Consider the following 19,124-nt stretch of genomic DNA (forward strand, 5'->3'; position numbering starts at 1 on the left):
CTGGACATGAGATGGCAATGTGTGCTTGCAGCCCAGAAAGTCAACCTATCCTGGGCTGCATCGAAAGAACCATGGCCAGCAGGTTCAAGGGAGGTGATTCTGTCCTTCTGCTCCACTCTGGTGATACCCCACTTCAGCTCTGGAGCCCTCAGCACATGAAAGACATGGACCTGTTGGAGCGGGTGCAGAGGAGGGCCACAAAAATGATCAGAGGGCTGGAGCACCTCTCCTAGGAGAACAGGCTGAGCGAGGTGGGGTTGTTCAGCCTGGAGAAGAAGAGGCTCCGGGGAGACCTTATTGCGGCCTTCCAGTACTTAAAGGGGGCTTACAAGAAAGACAGGGACAAACTTTTTCACAGGACCTGTTGTGATAGGACAAGGGGTAACAGTAGTCTTAAACTAAAAGAGACTAGATTTAGACTGGGTAGAAGGAAGGAATTTTTTACAATGAGGGTGGTGAAGCATGGAACAGGTTTACCAGAGAAGTGGTAGGTGCCCCATTCCTGGAAATAGTCAAGGTCAGGTTGGGTGAGGCTCTGGGCAACCTGATCTAATTGAAGATGTCCCCGCTCATTGCTGGGGAGCTGGACTAGCTGACCTTTAAAGGTCCCTTCCAACCCAAACTATTCTATGGTTCTGTGAAAAGTCAAGGTAAATTAGATTTTGAAAAAAGTCCCAATATTGCAAAAATAAAATTATATTTAGCTATAAATATGAAAAGAAGCAAGAAAATATGTGAGATGTTGTGAGGATTACAACAAGATGAAGATTACGTAGTATAACCAAAAAGAATAAAAGAATTCTGTTAATTTCTCATTGATGTTGACACAATGGAAAGAGGATGGGAGCCAAAGAAGAATTAGTAGTGGTGATGAGGCATAGAAATAGAAATTACTTTATCTGTGTTGGAAATAAAATTGAAATATCTTGAAGTGAGTGGCACGATACCCCTAATTAAGGTAAATTAAAAAACTTCTTAGAATATGGATGTAATTGGCATGTGAAGTCATACCTCCTGTTGCCAAGTTTTGTACTAAGTGAATGAGGAATGACATCACATTAATGTGAGATATCAACGAATTTTTACAGTTTGTCCAATCTACATAAGTGCTATGAAGTCATCACATGGGACACTGTAGCCAGTTTTGGGCATTGCATTTCAAAAAATGCTTTACTGACCTCAAGAAAAGGTGTCTCTTATTTGACTCCAATAGACTCGATGCAAACACAAGCTAGTCTTTGCCAAGGAGGGATGAACATCTGTGTATAAGGAGGCCAAGAACCATATTTCTGTATCTGACAATTTTAGAAATAATATGTGTAGGATAATATGTCACGAAGTGCATCACTGATGAGAGTAAAACCAAAACATCACTCCTGTCAATTCTCACATGATGAGGGAAACAATTTTGCTTCTTTTTATGCTGTCTGCAGCTACTGTGTCTCAAGCATCGGTATCACTATGCCACTTTCTCTATGCCCTCCGGAAACGCTTGATCTAGGCTAAGTTTGCCAGTGGGTCCCTCAAGCGTGAATTAGCCGCACTGTGCGTGGATTCCCAGATCAGGCTGGATTGCTGTGTTGCTGTGCTACAGTCAGACACATGGTCAGAAACCAGGTGGCACATTTGTCCTCTGCTATAAGAATCAGTGTGGACTATAACGTAATTTGGGGCTGGGCACACCATAAGATGGGGTATCCCACCATCTCAGTGAGGGAGGGCAAGAGCCCCTGCGTGGGTCCCCAGGGATGCGGGAGCTGTATGGAATGCTGGCCAAGCTGTATTGAAACCTTGCAGTCGGCAGAAATTAGAAATGTCCTTACTATAAGATTTTGTTGTCTGAGATGTGTTTCCTCTTTTGCTTCTGAAGCTACCTCAGCTCTGTTTTTCAAACAAGTCAAAATAATAGGAAATTTGCTATTAGTCTAGTGGAAGTATATTATAATTCATAGAATCATAGAATTGTCTAGGTTGGAAGGGACCTTTCAGATCATCGAGTCCAACTATCAACCTAACAGTGACAAAAACTGTCACTAAACCATGTCTCTAAGCACCACGTCTGCCAGTCTTTTAAATACCTCCAGGGAGATTAAGTCCTCTGAAGTTACTGCTGGCTTTCTGTACATCTGTAGTCTTGTGAAGGAAGTCAGAACAACTGATGAAGTGACTTACATATAGGTACTGTAAGTTAAAGATCTTAATTACAGTCCTGTCCCCAGGGAATTTTCTGGAGTTTTGCCTTTATTATACTAAGCGATAAAATGCCTGCCTTAGACACGGGGGCCAGTTTAGAAATTTAATGTTGAATGCATTGGAAAGCAGCAGTGGTTTGCCTGAACCACTGTTGTGAGCATAGATTAGACATAAATGGCTCATTCTTGTTTGGAAATTTCTTCTATTTTTTTAGCTCGAATACTCTCATCAATATTTATTATGTTCAGCTCCTCTTCTCTGTTGCTTAACCCAGAAAAAGATTAAATTTCTTTGACTTTCCTGTGTTTTGTTGCTTCTAGTTCTTCCTTATTGATCTCCTATGTATGTAGTTTCATAATGTGTGAGACCTATCCAGTCTAGACTTTCTCCTTATTTTATTCTGGATCTAAATAAGTCGAAGAAAATTTATCAGAAAAATATTTTTTTCTTTCTTGTAGGTAAACTGAGCGATACCTCAATGTATGATTTCAATTAAAAGTGAAAAAGCTGAGATGTGCATTTGAAAGGACTGGATAATTCTGATGGAAGACTACTTTAAGAATTTATATATAGCGTATTTAAGTACTTCCGTTGCTGTTGGCTTGTAATTACAAAAATGACAAATCAAAAATGTATATTTTATTCTGGAAATTGTTTAACAATGATATCAGCAATTCCAAAGGGACTAAGCTAGGAGTCTAAAATGATAATATTTAAAACTTAAATACCTCTTTAAGTATGGGAAGCGTGGTGTTCTCTTGTTACAAGAGATGTGGCCTGTAGAGAGCTTTCCCTTTTAATCACGAAACATACAGAGTAACGAATTGCACTTTTCTTTATTGCTGTGCTTCAATACCTTGACGCTGTCTTGGGTGTATCATTTCTGGAATAGAAGAGTGTAGTTCATCCTCTAATCCCACATCGCTTTCCTCATTATTGCTATTTGTGATTTTTCTTTACACAGTACAAACACATTCCCATTAGCAGAGTGAGTCCCCCGCCCCCATTTTGAAGTGAGTAGTACACTGTGTTTGATAAATGCTAACCTGAAACAGAATTAGCTGCTTCGAAGTGTCAGGCTCCATACATTCTGTGAGCAGTCCCCCAAGGTGTTAGACCACCAGGATGGAGTGTCTGTTGAGACAGAACTTTATGCTGGAACAAAATTTAATAAATAAAGGATTGTCTGAAAATACAGTTGTTCTTAATGACCCCTTTCCTAAGTTCACTTTTTATTGCTAAAATGTTTGGGGTTTTTAAAGCAACTATTTTACACTTCAGCTTTCTGCTTGCTATGAAATCAATAACAAAACTGCTAATTATTTTTGACATGAAAACAGGTATGATGTCATAAAGCCCAAGCCACTATAATGATTTCGTTAAAAAATAAAAAGTTTGGAGAAAGAGAACATCTGTAGTGAGCAAAACTCAGTCTAAGGAAGGGAAAAAATACTTTATTTAGGTTCATGATACAAATTTTATGAGAGACACTCTCCCAGTAGTTCTCCTGTCAAACAGCACTTCATACATGAGAGTGCTTAAAACATGAATGTTATGTTTATTGAACCATTCTCCAATGTCGCCACTGCTTACCCCATCCTTGTATTATGTCTGACTTATTTTTATTTTCAGTTATTTTTTAAGTTGTCTGCTTTCATTTGTATTCTAGCAGCTGGTATTTGATATATTGATATGTATTTAATTGTGTAAGGAATATTTACCACTAATTTGTCTTAGTTCTCTGCACACATGCGGGTCTACTGCCAAAATGGCATGCTTTCTGGAATGGAAATATTTAATATGGCCTATTAAAAGAAAAACAGCATTTGGGGGCCTATGTAAATTGTCATTAATAGTATAGTAGCAAGCAGTGAAACTAGATTTTCTGATCGCTGAGAGTTGTAAAGAGTAACTCTAAATTAATGTGTTGTTCCAGTTATTGGCTTTTAACATTAAGATTTGATTCAATGCCCCTTGAAGTTAGAGGAAACTCTTTTGCTGGACTTAACGAGTGTTGGCTTATATGTTAAAGCTGGAAAATGCGCAGAGCTTTCCATAAAATCCTATTCTGCATCGCATCAATCCTCAGACCATATGCATTGCTGTGGTGTTGACCTATCTTCCAGTCGTGGTATAAGCATTATTACTACCTTCTGTCGTGTATTTGTTTCTTCGTTAGCTCTACAGGCAGAAAAATATGAAGTGGATTATATTGTTTTAGATGAGGCTATTTAATATGTTTTTTATTACCTTGCTGATTGAGGATTTTTCTATACTTACACAGATTCTTATCTACGTTTGAGAAGGCAAAGTCAAAAAAATGAGATCTGTTACAGGAGTTTGTAGTTATTTGGGGTAGCTTATTCCTTCATCTATATCGTATCTAAATGAAAAAGATTTCTGAATGTCAGTATAGAAGCAAGAAGATAGATTTAAGATTGCTTCAAATATTATTTTTTTGGTCAAGCGCATTTCACAGATGAAAATACTTATTGGGAATTACTGGTTTTACTTGCCTATAAAAATGTCATGTTAGATATAGATGAGAGTTTTGCTTTTTTTGAGCATGCAAATAATACTTACTAAAAGCTGACAGCAGAGAGGTGCAAGTGCTGAAATGAGTAATACATTTAAAAATATGATATCTTAGGTAAATTTTCCAGGAGATTCCAGCAACATCTGTACAGAAGATATGAACTTAATCTGAATCATAAGGGAACAAAGGTTTTAAAACCTCAGGTTGGGTTTGGGATGACACTGCTGTGAAAGATCAAGATGCAGAAATTCTGCATTCTCACAGATATGTCAGAGGGTAGGAATAATCAGGTAGAAAGTAGAACTTAGGCTGCCAAGAACAGAATTAGTGATACATTTGCAGAAATACTAAGAAATAAGATGGGAAAATGGAATGGTCAGCACTGGGTGAAGGCAGCCCTAGGTGATCTGTTTGGCCTATCACAAATTTGGTGGAAGAAGGGTAATCAGTGAAACACTCCAGTACAAGGTTACAAAACGTATGGGGAACATAGACTAAACCTTGCTGGCAGTGGAGGTATGCTTTATGTTAAAGACAGCGTAGAAGAGAGACAAATTGGTAAACCTCAACAATGAGTCCTGCACAGGCTGAAATTTCCGGCCTGTATAGGAAGAAAAGAGTATTGGACTTATATCCTAACAAGACCAGGACGGCACTGTCCGTGTCCGTTAACTGTCCGTGTTAACGATAAATCGCTGAGGGCAGGAAGGTCCATTACCCTATATGCAGAGATCAGATCTTAGATACTAAGAATGACTGTTTCATGGTGAGGGAGACCACTAGAGTTAACTCTTGACCACATTAACAAATATATAGAAATTGTATCTGTCTCAGGAAGTCATAGAATGATTTAGGTTGGAAAAGACCCTTAAGATCACTGAGTCCGTCTGTACACCTAACATTAGGTTATGTCCTAGTGTTAGGTTCTCTAACATTGAATGTAGGGGCACCTACATTCAAGCTGTGAGAGTATCTCACTCTCTCCTAGATATTTGTTTATAGCACTCTTGGAGAAGACTGCAAGATGGAGTCTAGCTAGGTGGATCTTTGCTCTAGTATATATATTCCTCTGCTCCAAATAAACATACTTGAATAAACTCACTGAGAAATCTGGACAGAAATTTCAGATAAATATGTTCACATGGTTTGGCTTTGCCAAAGTATGTATTTGTTTTAACAATTTTAAGAACTTTAAATGACAAGAAGCCCAGATGAGGCCATAATATTAAGATCCTTTTCTTTCAGGTCTGTGTTTCTGGAATATTTTATTTGGAGAGAAAATTACAAATTAAAATTAGAGGTTTTAAAAATCAGGTTTTGCTATGAAGATTCAGTAGGAAGCTGAGTTAGATGACCTCTCCATGTTGCATTCAATTATCTTTTTCTTTAAACATTTCTGGTTGATTTTCTTGAGTGACTGGTGAAAATACTGTAAATGGTGTTACATTATTCATATGTTTTCTTATGGCGTTCTGCGCATATAGATTTTCTGGAAAAATCTATTTATTCTTTGGCCTCTCTACAGCTCCAGCTTACCAATTCTGAGGCATTGTTTGCCTGTTATTCAATGCATTGAATAATTTCCTTTTGTTACAATTATCCTTCCTACCAATGCTAGAAAAGACTTTCTCCTTTTTAAGGCCCAAGCCCCATCAAGAACATGTCTATATATACATCATCAGTGACCTGTTTAACAACTGTTTTAATGTCTTATTCATGGTGGCCTCTGAACTTGAGTTCCTCTAGATACACAAGCCATCTCTGATATGCAAGACATATCAAATATAGATATTAGAGACAGTAAAAGTTACATGAGGTGGATTCCAGATAAAGTGTCAACCCTTCTGATTAAGCCACATGGGATTTTTTTTTAGACATGCTTGAATTCACTTTCTGGCAGTCTTCCATTCTTCAGTGATTTCTGTCTGGAAATCTGAGATATGGATTCTGTGTTTAAGGGAAACAGAAATAGAGCAATGTACTCAATCTGCCCTATCCATGCGCTGAGCACAAAGGGAGGGAAAATGTGAGTGTATCATCTATGGGTACTAAGAAGACAGAAAAGTCCTCATCTCTTGAATGACACTACATGTACTTACCCCTTATATGATCATGTGTGTGTATGCCACACCTCAAGGAATTATGATTAAAAGCTGCTAATCTGTTTTTTGTATTTTCTCCTCAGATGTCATTTCTTTTCTGCAATAGGACAGTTATCTTCAACAATACAAACTTCTGTCTTCTGTCTACAAAAAACCATGTGGGTTCGATCTAACTGATTGAATGCTTAGAGTGTAGCTGTCAAATTAAGCAATCATCTTTCAAGAAAACAAATCTTTTCAAAGTGCTACTAACATGTCTTCTGATCTTGAGTTAAACCACAAAACCAGACTTGGTAAAGCCTTCATATACTGTAGAGCTTCAGGGGTGAATTCTACATCGCTTTAGACACCACTATCTGAACAGGAAAAATATAATAAAAATCAGTTCCATAATGTCTCCTTTTCCTGTTGCTCTTAATTGTTGCTAGCTGTCAAACCAATGCAAAATTCAGGAGCACCACTAAGTACTACAGTATTGGTGATTTCATTGTCTTTGATAAGCACTAGTATTTAGTGGTGTTCCTGTCAATTTCATTTCAGCCACATCATTTGCTTTCTGACAGTTTTATATTGCAGCTGTGAGTTTGCCGCTAGTAAATTCAGAGATTGTATCTATCCATTCAAAGGTGATGAAAACAAACATCCATTGTAAGAGACGTTGACTATATCCATTGAAGAGAGATCTGAGTTGTTTCCTAAAATATATATGAGTCTAGGTCTGACCAGTATTGATTGAGAATCTGGAGTTTTAGAGTACTGTATAAGGATTTATATGTATATCATATAAAAAATAAATGCAAATGTATACTTAGTTGATTTTAAAAATCATTACAGTTACAGTTTTATTTCTGATCTGCATTTAGTTCTGAGTTAATTCAAATTTGTAAGTTTTTAAAGGGTCTTGGCACATAAAGATTTCCATTGGCATTTAAAGTTTACAGTTTTAAAAATAACAGTGGTCAAACTCCTGAAGGATTTACAGCACTGATTTGGAATGTGGCTTGTTGCCAATGGCCTGGAATTGAGATTTATTGTATCAGTGAGTAATGTTTGTCTACTGTAATATGTGGAATGCAAGATGGTGTTTCTTGTGTACCACGCTTCAAATGCATTGAGCAGTGCCTTTTTTTTCTAATTCTCATAATTAGCTGAAAACCATGAAACTAAAGATACTGCTGCATGGCAATAGAGAGAAGCGAGTTCTATCTATATTTTATCCGTGTGACTAATTTCATGTTCATTTTCAAAATAAATACTTGCTGAGATGATATTTGGTTATCTTGACTTCTGTGCAGTTTACACTTGAAGCCACATTGAGAGGTTATCGTGTGTTTGGTTATCCGGAGTGAAAAAGGCATGGATAAGAGAAGTCTGTGACACTCTGAATAGTGTAGAGAAGGTTGAACTCTTTAGTTTAATCTCTGCTTTCGGAGATGATATGAAAAAAATGGAGAATGAATTAAATTAAATGCTTAAAGAGTCTCAAAAAACCTCCAAAACTTGCTATATCAATGTGACTCCAAGTTGATTATACATATAAATGAACCAGGTATTTTTTTTAGGTTTGAAATGAAAGAAAAACAGCTTTCACTTTTACCATTAGTTCTTTAGACCTGTCTCTGCTGCTCTGACTGTTGATACTCATCCATCCCTAGTTCCTACACGAGGAAGTCCCTGCCACTTCCTCCAGCAGGGGCTGCTGCCAGTGCCGGCAGTGCCACTTGCTGGTGCACCTTCTGTGCCCAGTCCTGCCCACCGTGGTACAGTGGCACCAGCTGTGCCAGTAGCGTAGGGGTGACTGGGGTGGGTGGGACACTGTGCTGCAGGATGGGAGTGATGCTCAGTTGCAATTGCAGATAAATTTGGTGAGGTGTTTTTGGGTTTGTTTTTTTTTTAAATCTTTCTTTTAGAAGGACAGAAATGGTGAGCTTGTAATCAGAACAATTCAGTATGTGTTGGGCTCTGGCTTAGCGCTTCTTGGTTCCATGAAAGATCAATGATTAGCTTTTACAGATACTGATTTTGTATGTAAGTTATTTATACAAAATCACTCGAGGGGAAAAAATAAGAGGCACTTTTAATTTAATTTCACCATTGTTTACTGTTTATTACTGCGTAGCACAATAAATGTGGTGGTTGGGAAGCAGTTTCATACGATGAATTTCAAAACATGCTAATTCAATAGACCAGAAGGCTACAGACAATTATTTTAAAGCCTTAACTTACTGTGTGCTGTGTGTGCTGCTTGATAGCTGTGTAATGAATTAGCATTTCCTTTGGAAAGCGTGTATTTCTTGTGAAGTTAGATTTTGGTGTATTGAAGCACAGGTAATAGCAAGCCTCTGCAACAAGTGGAAGAGGAGTCCAAACAATGCTAAAAAGATGTTCTTGAACTAAAGTCTATAATGCAAAGAAGCCACTAGGACATTCAAAAGCAGATGTAAAAAAGTGTAAGTTAAGTTAGAAAATGTGTGTATTCATCTAACTTGGTATGCTTATTTTGCCTCTCAAGTACATGGTGGAATGCAGAAAGGCTCTAAGCTTCCATAGTGGTCAGTCAGCAGTCGCAGGCTGTTGTGGAAAAGTTGTAGTTGCAATTGGTGCTTCAACGGCATTTAGGCTATTTATACATAAATATTTATCCAGTCTCATATGCAAGTATTACTAAATAATAACTCAGTATGTTATACTTTGATTTCTGCTTTGATCACTTTTTCTATCATATCGATATATGCCACATAAGAAAATGAAGGGAACAGTAAGAGTAACTGACTAGCCAAACCGTAAACAAATGCTTCCCAAAACAGTGATTGCTACTTTGAAAATACGATTTGTGGCAGCAATTCCTATAAATTGTAAATAACAGCTTGATTGAAGAATTCTTTATCTTTTTGAAGCTCGAGGGATGACTTTATAGAGACATATTGGTCCACATTGTCTGCTTCTGACAGTTTTGGTTCTACATGTGCCCTACTGTTTTCAAAGAATGGTTTGTATAATGAAAACTAAAAATAATAAACCCCTAAAAACTACATTCCCATCTGGTCTGCTGAGATACGGGATTTTTGGCGAGATGATACTTTTTGCTGTGCAGCTAGTGGAACTTTTCAAGATTTTTATCTCTATTTGCATATTATGCATATCTTTATACTAATTAAGAGAAAGCAAAATCATATTATGTGCCTGTAATGTGAAACTAGCTGGAATTCCTTTGATTGTTATTATGTCCTAAAGTACAATATATCTTGAAGCCCCATATACACGTAAGCTTGCTGTGTGAAATATTAGAACAAAATATTTGTTATATGCGTTTCTCTTCAAAGCCAACTGTTAGTGTTTGTGGCTTACAAAACCCCAGGTCTCTAATTTACAGCACATTTTTTTTATGTGGCATCACTACAGAAGCATATTTCCCACCCCCAAAAGATAATTCTAAAAAAAATGTATACTGTGTTGTTGTAAAAGGAAATTCAGTAGGCAATGTCTTTAAATTAATTGTTAGTCAACTGACAGCCTTCCAACACTGCATGTCACTGTTTTAACTTTGTTGCGGTAAACTTTTATATCTTCTGCAATCTATCAAGTAGAGGACTGTGTTCAAGAACTTGTTCTCACCCCTTTCTGGGATCAGATGTCATAGATGCTTTCTAAATCTTGAAGCTTCTGTAAAAAGCTCTAAAACGCACAAAACCTACGCTTTCTTCCCTGCCCTACTTGAAGGTCTTTTCTTCACTGCTCATATATCCATTGATATGAAAAATAGTTCATGCTTTCATATGCCTTCTAATATTCCATAATGTTCTAGTGTTCATCCCATAGGAAACCTTTACATAGGTTTCACATTATTCACAGAACTGATGCCAAAATTTGAATATGTAATAGTATGACAGAATTATTATTATTTTTTTATTTTAAGAAGTATATTGACTTGACTACTATAGAGATTTCAAATATAATTTAAAACACAATTTTGGAGTAGCATGTTTGGGAGCTGAGGGGTTTGAATAAAGTTACGTGCTTGCACTATTTGGAAATGTAATATTGGCATAAGTGAAACAATTGTTTTCTTTAAAATCTTAAATTTCTATGGATTCTAAGTGCAGCTGAGCACATTCTTTCTTGATCAATTTTGATAGCTCTTAAGTGTAAAAATTCAATAATTTCAAGGGTCCTACGGGTCAGATTTTTAGTAGCTCTTTTGATCTATGTTGATGCAGATTGCAGTTAACTTTGTACTGTTATTGTATTAGTAATGCGCTATTAACTAAAATTTATCTTCAGTGACTTCTGAAGTATGCCACTTTTACAAGTGAAAATGCTTTGTTAGCAATCAGGCACAGAAATTTATTTTAAAACCCGAAGGCTAAACAGGACTCCCTGTGAATGCGTATTAGCAAATCAGTTTGGATCAGAAACGAGCCTTTGAAGTGGATCTCCCTTGTCTCTACTTATCCAACTTTGCTTCTCATTACTGTACACTCACTGAGGATGTGAATTGGATTTATCTCTGATCAATTCAAACCAAAAGATGAACTCCAGGAATGCACTCAGTGTGCCAACACTTTCAATTCATGGGACTAGAGTAGAGCTAGTCTACATTAACCCTTGTAATGTCTAAATGTAACCCAAGGGAACCCCAGTCTGAGAAGGAAGAAAATCCTTACCATCAACACTGTACTCCTCCCAAGGAAGAACTCAGGATCTCCAAGGGCAGAACTCAGGCTGCTAGTGACTCACTGAACCTATCAAAAATTCTATTTTTGATGAAATTTTCTGCAATACTTAGGTAATTTTTGGATTACAAGTGTCATTTTAAATGTCTAATAAGTTTTTCATTCCAATTAGCCTTTTAAACATAGTTTGGACTAAAAAAAAAATAATGCTGGCTCTGTATATAGGGTATATTCCTTTTGTCCATGGCAAGATACCAAGTGTAACACTTCTCGGGAGAATGAAGCAATCAAAGGGCAGCCTCTTATCTATTGCCAAGGAAAGCAGTTTGAAAAAGCATGAGAAAGGAAGGAGGAGAACTTGTGAGACAATCGGTGGTTTAGAGCATATGATCAACAAGGAGCAAACTGAAAGCCAGAAGGTGGGCATTTTTAATTCAGTCAATGTTTCAATGATTCTGTGGTTTAGTGTTGGCAAAAGTGTGGAAGGTGGTTAGACGGAATAGAAAGATCATTTTTAATGGATAACAAAAACAGAAGGACTCTGGATGAAGAATGTAATAGTAGTGTAGGGAATACATTTACATTTAGCAGGTGGAAGCCAAGCAGTGTTTCAGTAGTGTCAGAGGATATGACAAGAGGGATTGTCGTGGTTTGGGCCCGATTGGCCAATGACAAGACCTCAAACCAGGACAGGGATTGACCACACATTGCAGTTTTTGAGGTTCAGGTTGGCCATTAGGAAAAAAAAGGCACTAGGAGGGCAGTGCAACACTGGAACAAATTGTGAAATTTCCTTGTAGTTTTTCAAGATTTAGCCAGACAAAGCCATAGCTAATCTCTTCTAATGTTTTCTGTGGTAGCACCTAGAGCAGGAAGATGGACCAGATAACCTCCTTGGGTCTTGTAAAAATTCAGTTTGTTTAAAATTATTTTATTTTCAATTGAAAACTAAACAAAGTTTCTATATTATCTCCTGTATACTAATCAATCTTCAGTTAGAATAGAATCCATCTCTGATTTCTCAGTTAGGTCAGTTGTTTTGTGACAAAATGAAATAGTAATAAAAGCATTTTCTTTTTCTTCTCACACGATAAATGACTAAGAAAGTTAGAAAAGATACTTTACTTAGAGATTTCGTAGATATATCATCTTTCCAATAATAAGTTACAGAGGTAGATAAGGAGCTAATAGAAGTCTTTGGAAAGATGTAATAATCTTGGATAGCTGTAAAAAATACAGTTGGAGGAATTAGATTGGACAGTTCTGGGTAGTCTGTACTTTAAGATTGCATAAGTGATAGTGAGAAAGAAGAAAATAAGTGAACAAATTCACTGTCTTGGGAGATAACGGTTGTGAGAGATTAAAAGAATTCGCCATTGTAGATGTTGAAGGAGGGAATATAAAGCCAAGAAGATAATTTATTGACCACAGAGTCACTTTATCCAAAGGAAGAAAACAAATGAGTAAACATGTCAAACAAAGGCCAGATCAAGAAAAATAAGGATGAGAAAAGTTAACCAGATCCATCGGTTAGAACATGAGATACATTTTTTTTTTTTTTTTTGTTCCAGCTCTTCAGATTTTTGTCACTGGTGTGAATAACTGTAAATCCTAATATGCAAGGAGTAAACATCATGAATAAAAGATGCCATTTGTAGATCATCAGTTTCTGAGCTACAGCAGGTTTTGAAGGGCTTGTTTGTAGAAGTAATTGCAGGAAATAGTATTTGGTTTTGTTTTATAATTTAGATTTTGTGAGACTGGTAAAAGAAAGCTAATGCAGTTGAAGACTCTTTATGCATGTCTTTGAGGCTTGCCTCTTCCTAAAGGTTTGTGGCCTTCTTTAACATACTTTCTTACAAAGGGAATTCTTATACTACATTTAACACCAATAAAAATCAGAAAACTGCATTTGTTGGTATGCCTGATTCAATTCATAGTATTTTCCATCTTCATGTATTCCAGGTCTTTCTTATTTCTTCCATGCTCCCTTCTTGAATCACACACAGCGAAGTCTGTTTGACTTTCTGTGTGGTTTAAATATGTGCTTCGGCTTTACAAACTGTTGATGTGTTAGCAGATGTTGACACAAATTTAAAAATAGTTGGAAAAGAAAAATCTAAGTTAAATGGAATTTTCAGATTAGCTTGGTTGAGAAGAGCCTATAGGTTAAGTTGTTCCTTATTTGAAATGAAACCTGGACCTGTTAACATAGAAGTAATTTAAATATCTTCTTAATGATCTTCATTCAGTCTGTTGTGCTAAAGCAAACTTCACTCACTGGAAAGATCTTTATTAAAGCCATATGTTCTTTTCTTTTGAACTGCAGCTCACCACAGCCACCTTGGATGGCAAACTCCAATTGTTTCTACCCTGATATTTCCCAGCCTGTGAAGCTTTGGCCCTGGTGCCCTGAGAAAGAACAACTTGCTGAGAGAAAGGAGACTGGTAACTGGCCACAGGCAAGCAGCATAATGTTCCCTTCTGAACTACAGTTTTCTTCTGACTTTGTTTTCTGAAAGTTCCTCAAGCTGTTCTCAAAGTTCTTCCATTGTACACTCTGTTACCTGTATTGCAAAAATAATGGCAAAAGATCAAGAAAAGAAAGAGACTACTCATTCTGACTTCATTCTGGCAAATTACCACAGAAGTGGCTTTCAGAGAACTTCTTGGGTGCTCATAGTTAGGTGTATTCTGTAGTGCTTTGCTAGGCTGGGACCTCTTTACTCGAGATTGAAAATGCAGTTAAAATAACAACTGTTCCATTTTTAAAGCCAGGTCTGCCAAATATTTAAATTAATCTGAAAGAGAGAAGAATTGTATGTCTTTCTGAAATGCCACGGGAGTCCTTCTGTTATACTTATTTGGGGTTACTGGAATTAGCATCGATGTTGTTTGAAGGCAGAATTTTAGTGGTTTATCCTTTATGCTACATTCTGTAAATTTCTTAGGGAGTACGTGAGAAAGATCTTCTCTTTAAAATACTACTTTATTGATACTATTGAAACAGCTTTAAATGTAAAGAAACTATTTCTGTCATTTAATAACTGTTTAAATATTTGCAAAACAAAGTTAAGTAGTATGAAAATAAAGTTATGGGAAAAAATGTTAATTTCTTGTATTCTTCCTAGTTTATTTATCCTGATCTTAGAAAAGATTTGTTAGACAACTGTTTTTATAAAAGTAGGCATTCTAAGTGTTCATTGACTCTAGATAAGAGTAGAGAGCATGTATGTGGCTCGTGGAAGGAGACGTATTTTTTCTTTTCTTTGCAAAATTGCGCTGCCATTTCAGTTAAATTTGCCAGAACAGAATCACTAAACTTCATTAATCAGATTGCTTTAAAAAAAATAAATGGAAAAAATGGAATTACCACCACCACTTTAACATCAATCAGTATGGCCAGATCACTTTCAGTACTGTAAAGAATGTTGTATTTAATAGGCATCCCCAATTTGTACGTATAATATTTAGTATGAGTTAATCAAGATACTTCTATAAGTTGATTAATTTCCATAGCAAATATTCTTTTGGAAAGTCTTTAGCTGTGTTTTGGTATGCAAAATCATATACTGTCTCTATGGATTAAATTCAGATATCTTCCTCAACACAACAGTCTCGTCAATAACTGTAGGAGTGCAGTGCAGCTAGAGCATGCTCATCAGGAGTCTGAATATCAGAATCGGGCCTGCAATGATCAAAGCAAATGTGGAATAACCCACCTGAATACGTTTTCAGTTCAAGATCAGATTAACCGAGAGATCACCTTCTGTGCTGTGGCCGCACACTGGTACACTTACGCTCATGAATTATCAGCAAGGTTGGAATTTTTATCTCCACCACAGGGATCTTCAGGATGGTCTTCTTCAGACTTCATTTAGCTAACTTTCTCATCTGCGTGCTCTAAACTCCACACCAAGAGTCGCTATTCAAATACAGAAAAACAGCATGGCCTATGGCTGTATTTTCAAGGAAAGTGTTCCTGAGCCCTAGGTTGCAACTTGCTTAGTAGTGACCAACTCTTTGTAGAGTTTGTAACATCTGCTGAGGAGGTGTGAACTGTAATTATTACTATTATTTTTTTTAAAAATGCCACATTTTAAAACCAGAATAATAACATTCTGAAGAGTCAAGGCAGAGGATACACTCAGAAAAACTCTGCATCCTTGCTGCAAGCATGGAGGTTGTCACAGTCCCCATGGGACTGAAGTAAAAAAGAAAGGCTTCCATTTTCTAGATCTCCTACCTAGAAGTCCTAGAAGGACTAACAGTTGTCAGTCCCCAGTCAGCCAGCGTGTATCCCAAATCCCCCTCTTAATCTTGGGCTAGTTTGATCTCTGAAGGAGGAGCTCTTCTTCCAAATCTAGTGTTATATCTCTCTTTCCCTAAAGTGAGACTCATCTGTCTGGTGCTTTCTGGTTACTTTCATCATCAAGGACTTTTGCTGGACAGCCCTTTGGGGGCATGACCACAGCATCGTCAATCCGTGCTGAATAGGGACTTTCATCTGTTCTGGACTTGCAGATGTGCAGCTCTTTGGTAGCCCAAAAATTTGTTAACCCCTTTTTCCTGCACGGGGTGAGAGAATTTGCCCTACCACACAGGCATTAGAACTTTTCAAATGGAAATTCCCTACAATTTTTTCATATGTTCAAAAAAAAACCCCATTCCACCCCATCCCCACCCCAGGTCCTCAGAAATGCTTGAATGCTTGTGGTTTTGAGAATGGAAAACTTTAGCTGACACACTTTAAGTTTGGCCAAGTCAAATGCTTGAAAGCAGGTTTTCTAATGGCAAAGAGGAAGAAAAAAAAGTTGTCGGTGGTGCTACCATCTTATAATATTATATATAAAATTTTCATAATCACTAGGCTTTCGTTCTGAGATCTGTTTGATGAAAGAACACAGGAGACTATACATAATTACTGAAGAGTCATAAAAGATTACTCTTGGGGTACATAATGTGGGTTATTTTTACGGATTACATGGGTACCCACGCTGTACCCACAGAAGCACTATACCTTTGGTTTTAAACAGGCAAACCTGACAGTTTATATTTTCAGTTTCTGGCATAAAGGGAAGACTATTTGAAATGAGACAGTTCTAAAAGCAGATAGGAATAGTTCCTGGTTAGCTAAGGTGGATAGCCTATTTCAGCTATAAAAAATTGACACAGACAACTGTAAGTGTAAATATTTAATAGGCCATTGTGAGGAATTTCAATTATGCTTTCAGACTGTTTTGGGAAAAAAGTGACTATAGTATAGCTCTCAAATATCTTATGAAAATTAGAAGTCTGGCTTTGAAGGAATATGTGGCAATATGTGAGGAAAGCAGTTGGCAGAAGAATAGTGCAGTTTCATTAAATATTTGCTGTGTCATTATGTCTTTGTCTTCGAATGTCCTGTATATTGGGGAGAGGAGTAGTGGTTTTGTGACTTTCTGTGTGCTGTTATGTGGGGGGCTTTCCCAGCTGAACATCTACCAAATGTTGCAGAATTCTTAAAATGGTTTTACACAGCAGTTTGGTCTGGTGCTCTGGAGGTCAGAAAGCACAGGGGGGCTGGCAGCACTGTTCTGAAGTGGATCCTGTTAAAAACCGTTCGGGAGTAAGTGGTTTGCAAAATATCAGGTACTACCCATTTTTCTGTGTAGAATAAAAGGAGAGATGGACAAGTTTGGGTTGCACTGTCAGAAGGAGGGGAAGAGCAAACCCATGAATGAGCTCTGCTTTCCCTTGGCCTTTTCCATTTCCTTAATTCACCGTGAAAGAAGTGCTCTTTGGATGCATTCTTCAAGACTATATTGCTTTCCATTATACGTGATGATTACATTTAAATATATAGTGAAATACTCCTGGAATATCTAGTGGTAGTTAGTGCCATTTATTCTTTTCTCCCTTCCATTATTACTTCATTTAATCATACCCAATTATCTTTTCAAAACCATGTTGTGAATCATATTTTCCCTTTTAAACAATGAAAAGATCTGTTTGTCTTATGGTATTTTATTGCAGGAAGAAAGTATATAAATAAAAATTGCAGAAAAAAATTTCAAAAAAAAATGTTGGGGTGTGACTGACAAATAAAAATGTAGTGATGTGGTATGAAATGCCTATTAATATAATTTAGGATGCTTTGCTTCAGTGCATGAGCGACAGTTCTAAAATACATACCAACAGAAATCTAAGACTAACGTAGTACCTTACTTGAAATCATTGCAGGTTTAAAAGAGTAATCTTATTTAAGGATAGTAAGATGTTGGTCTGGGAGATACTACTTTTTATGTTATTGTCTAAATTGGACTTCTACCCACCAGTATTCCAATGATCACTTAAGCTAAATTCTGCTCTTCGGAATTCTGCACTTCGGTGAAGCACAAGTAATTCTGCTTACTTTTATGAACACGGTGCTGCTGGGAGTAGACTCTGTCTCACATATTTTAATAACTTTCAAGGGAGAATGGTATACTTCCGTTAATAAGAAATTTTTGGTGATGGAATGGTGTAAACTCTGAAAGCTGGATAGACCTGAGGAAGCCTACAGAATTTACTGATGGCAAGTAAGTTCTGTGTTAACTCTTTATAGTTTTGATGTAAATATGGTATCTTTACTTGAAAAAATACCTTAATCCAAAAGGTAGTGTTTAGCTGAAGGCCTTTTTTATATATATTTTCATGAAAGATGAATGTTGCTAAAAGGAAGGTACTGGACTGTACACACAGTAAATGAATGAGCAGAATTATAGGTATGATTAATTTGATCTAACATAAAGTCATATAAATACCATTCCCAGATTAAAAATTGCCAGATTAATTTTATGTTGTGGCCAAAGTTAAATGGCCCACAATGAAACATTTGCACTGTCTTAGTTAATGAAAACAAATGAACTCATTCCTTCTCTTCTGTTCAAACAAGAGAGAGTTTGTGATTTGTTGACGTTTGTTTTGCTTTGTTTGTTGCTGGACAAAAATATGTTCTGAGCAGAAAAGTATTTAAGATAATGTGGCAATTATGTTGATCCTGTCTTCCAGTCACAGAAGAAAAATGAACCCTTGAGAAGTCACCTCTGAAGACCCACCTACTAGCCCAAAGCAGCTACTTTTAAATCATTCTTGACAGATGTTTGTCTAAACTGTTCCTCAAAACCTCTGGTGACAGAGATTCCACAGCTTACCCAGGTCAGAAATCCCCTTGGTGCAATTGCTCTCTGTCTTAATCCATTAGGCACAGGGGATAATTCATTACCTTCTGTTGGTAGCAACGTTCTACGTACTTGGCAATTGTTAACATGCCTCCCCTCAGACTTCTCTTTTCTAGTCTAAACAAAGCCAGGTCTTTCAATCCATCTTCATAGGTCATTTTTTTCTAGACCTCTGTTAATTTTTGGTTTGGTTTTTTTTTTTTTCTGTACTTTCTCCAGTCCTGGGTTCCTCTTTCTGGAAATGCCGTGGTCCCAGAAGGTTACACCACTACGTGCTATGTCAGTGCTGTGTAAACTGAAGACGTGGCTCAGTGCATCTTAGATGTGGCACTCCTAATTTGACGTTCCACTGTGGTGTTGGGTTTGCCTACAGCTGTGTGGCAGCATGGACTCATGTTCACCCCCCGGCTTTTCTGGA

The 19,124-nt window shown here is 37.0% G+C and overlaps 1 protein-coding gene across 1 annotated transcript in view; it reads left to right on the forward strand.

Annotated features, from left to right (window-relative positions):
- The window catches only part of WDR27 (WD repeat domain 27), a 123,321-nt gene extending 109,261 nt beyond the window's left edge, over positions 1–14,060 (forward strand). The window contains exon 24 of the mRNA XM_054196162.1: positions 13,834–14,060. Within this exon, the coding sequence (XP_054052137.1) occupies positions 13,834–13,881 (48 nt within the window). The 3' untranslated portion in view covers positions 13,882–14,060. The remainder of the gene's footprint in view (positions 1–13,833) is intronic.
- The last annotated feature ends 5,064 nt before the right edge of the window (positions 14,061–19,124 follow it).

The sequence above is a fragment of the Rissa tridactyla genome, chromosome 3, assembly GCF_028500815.1.
Source record: "Rissa tridactyla isolate bRisTri1 chromosome 3, bRisTri1.patW.cur.20221130, whole genome shotgun sequence".
NCBI classification, from domain to species: domain Eukaryota; kingdom Metazoa; phylum Chordata; class Aves; order Charadriiformes; family Laridae; genus Rissa; species Rissa tridactyla.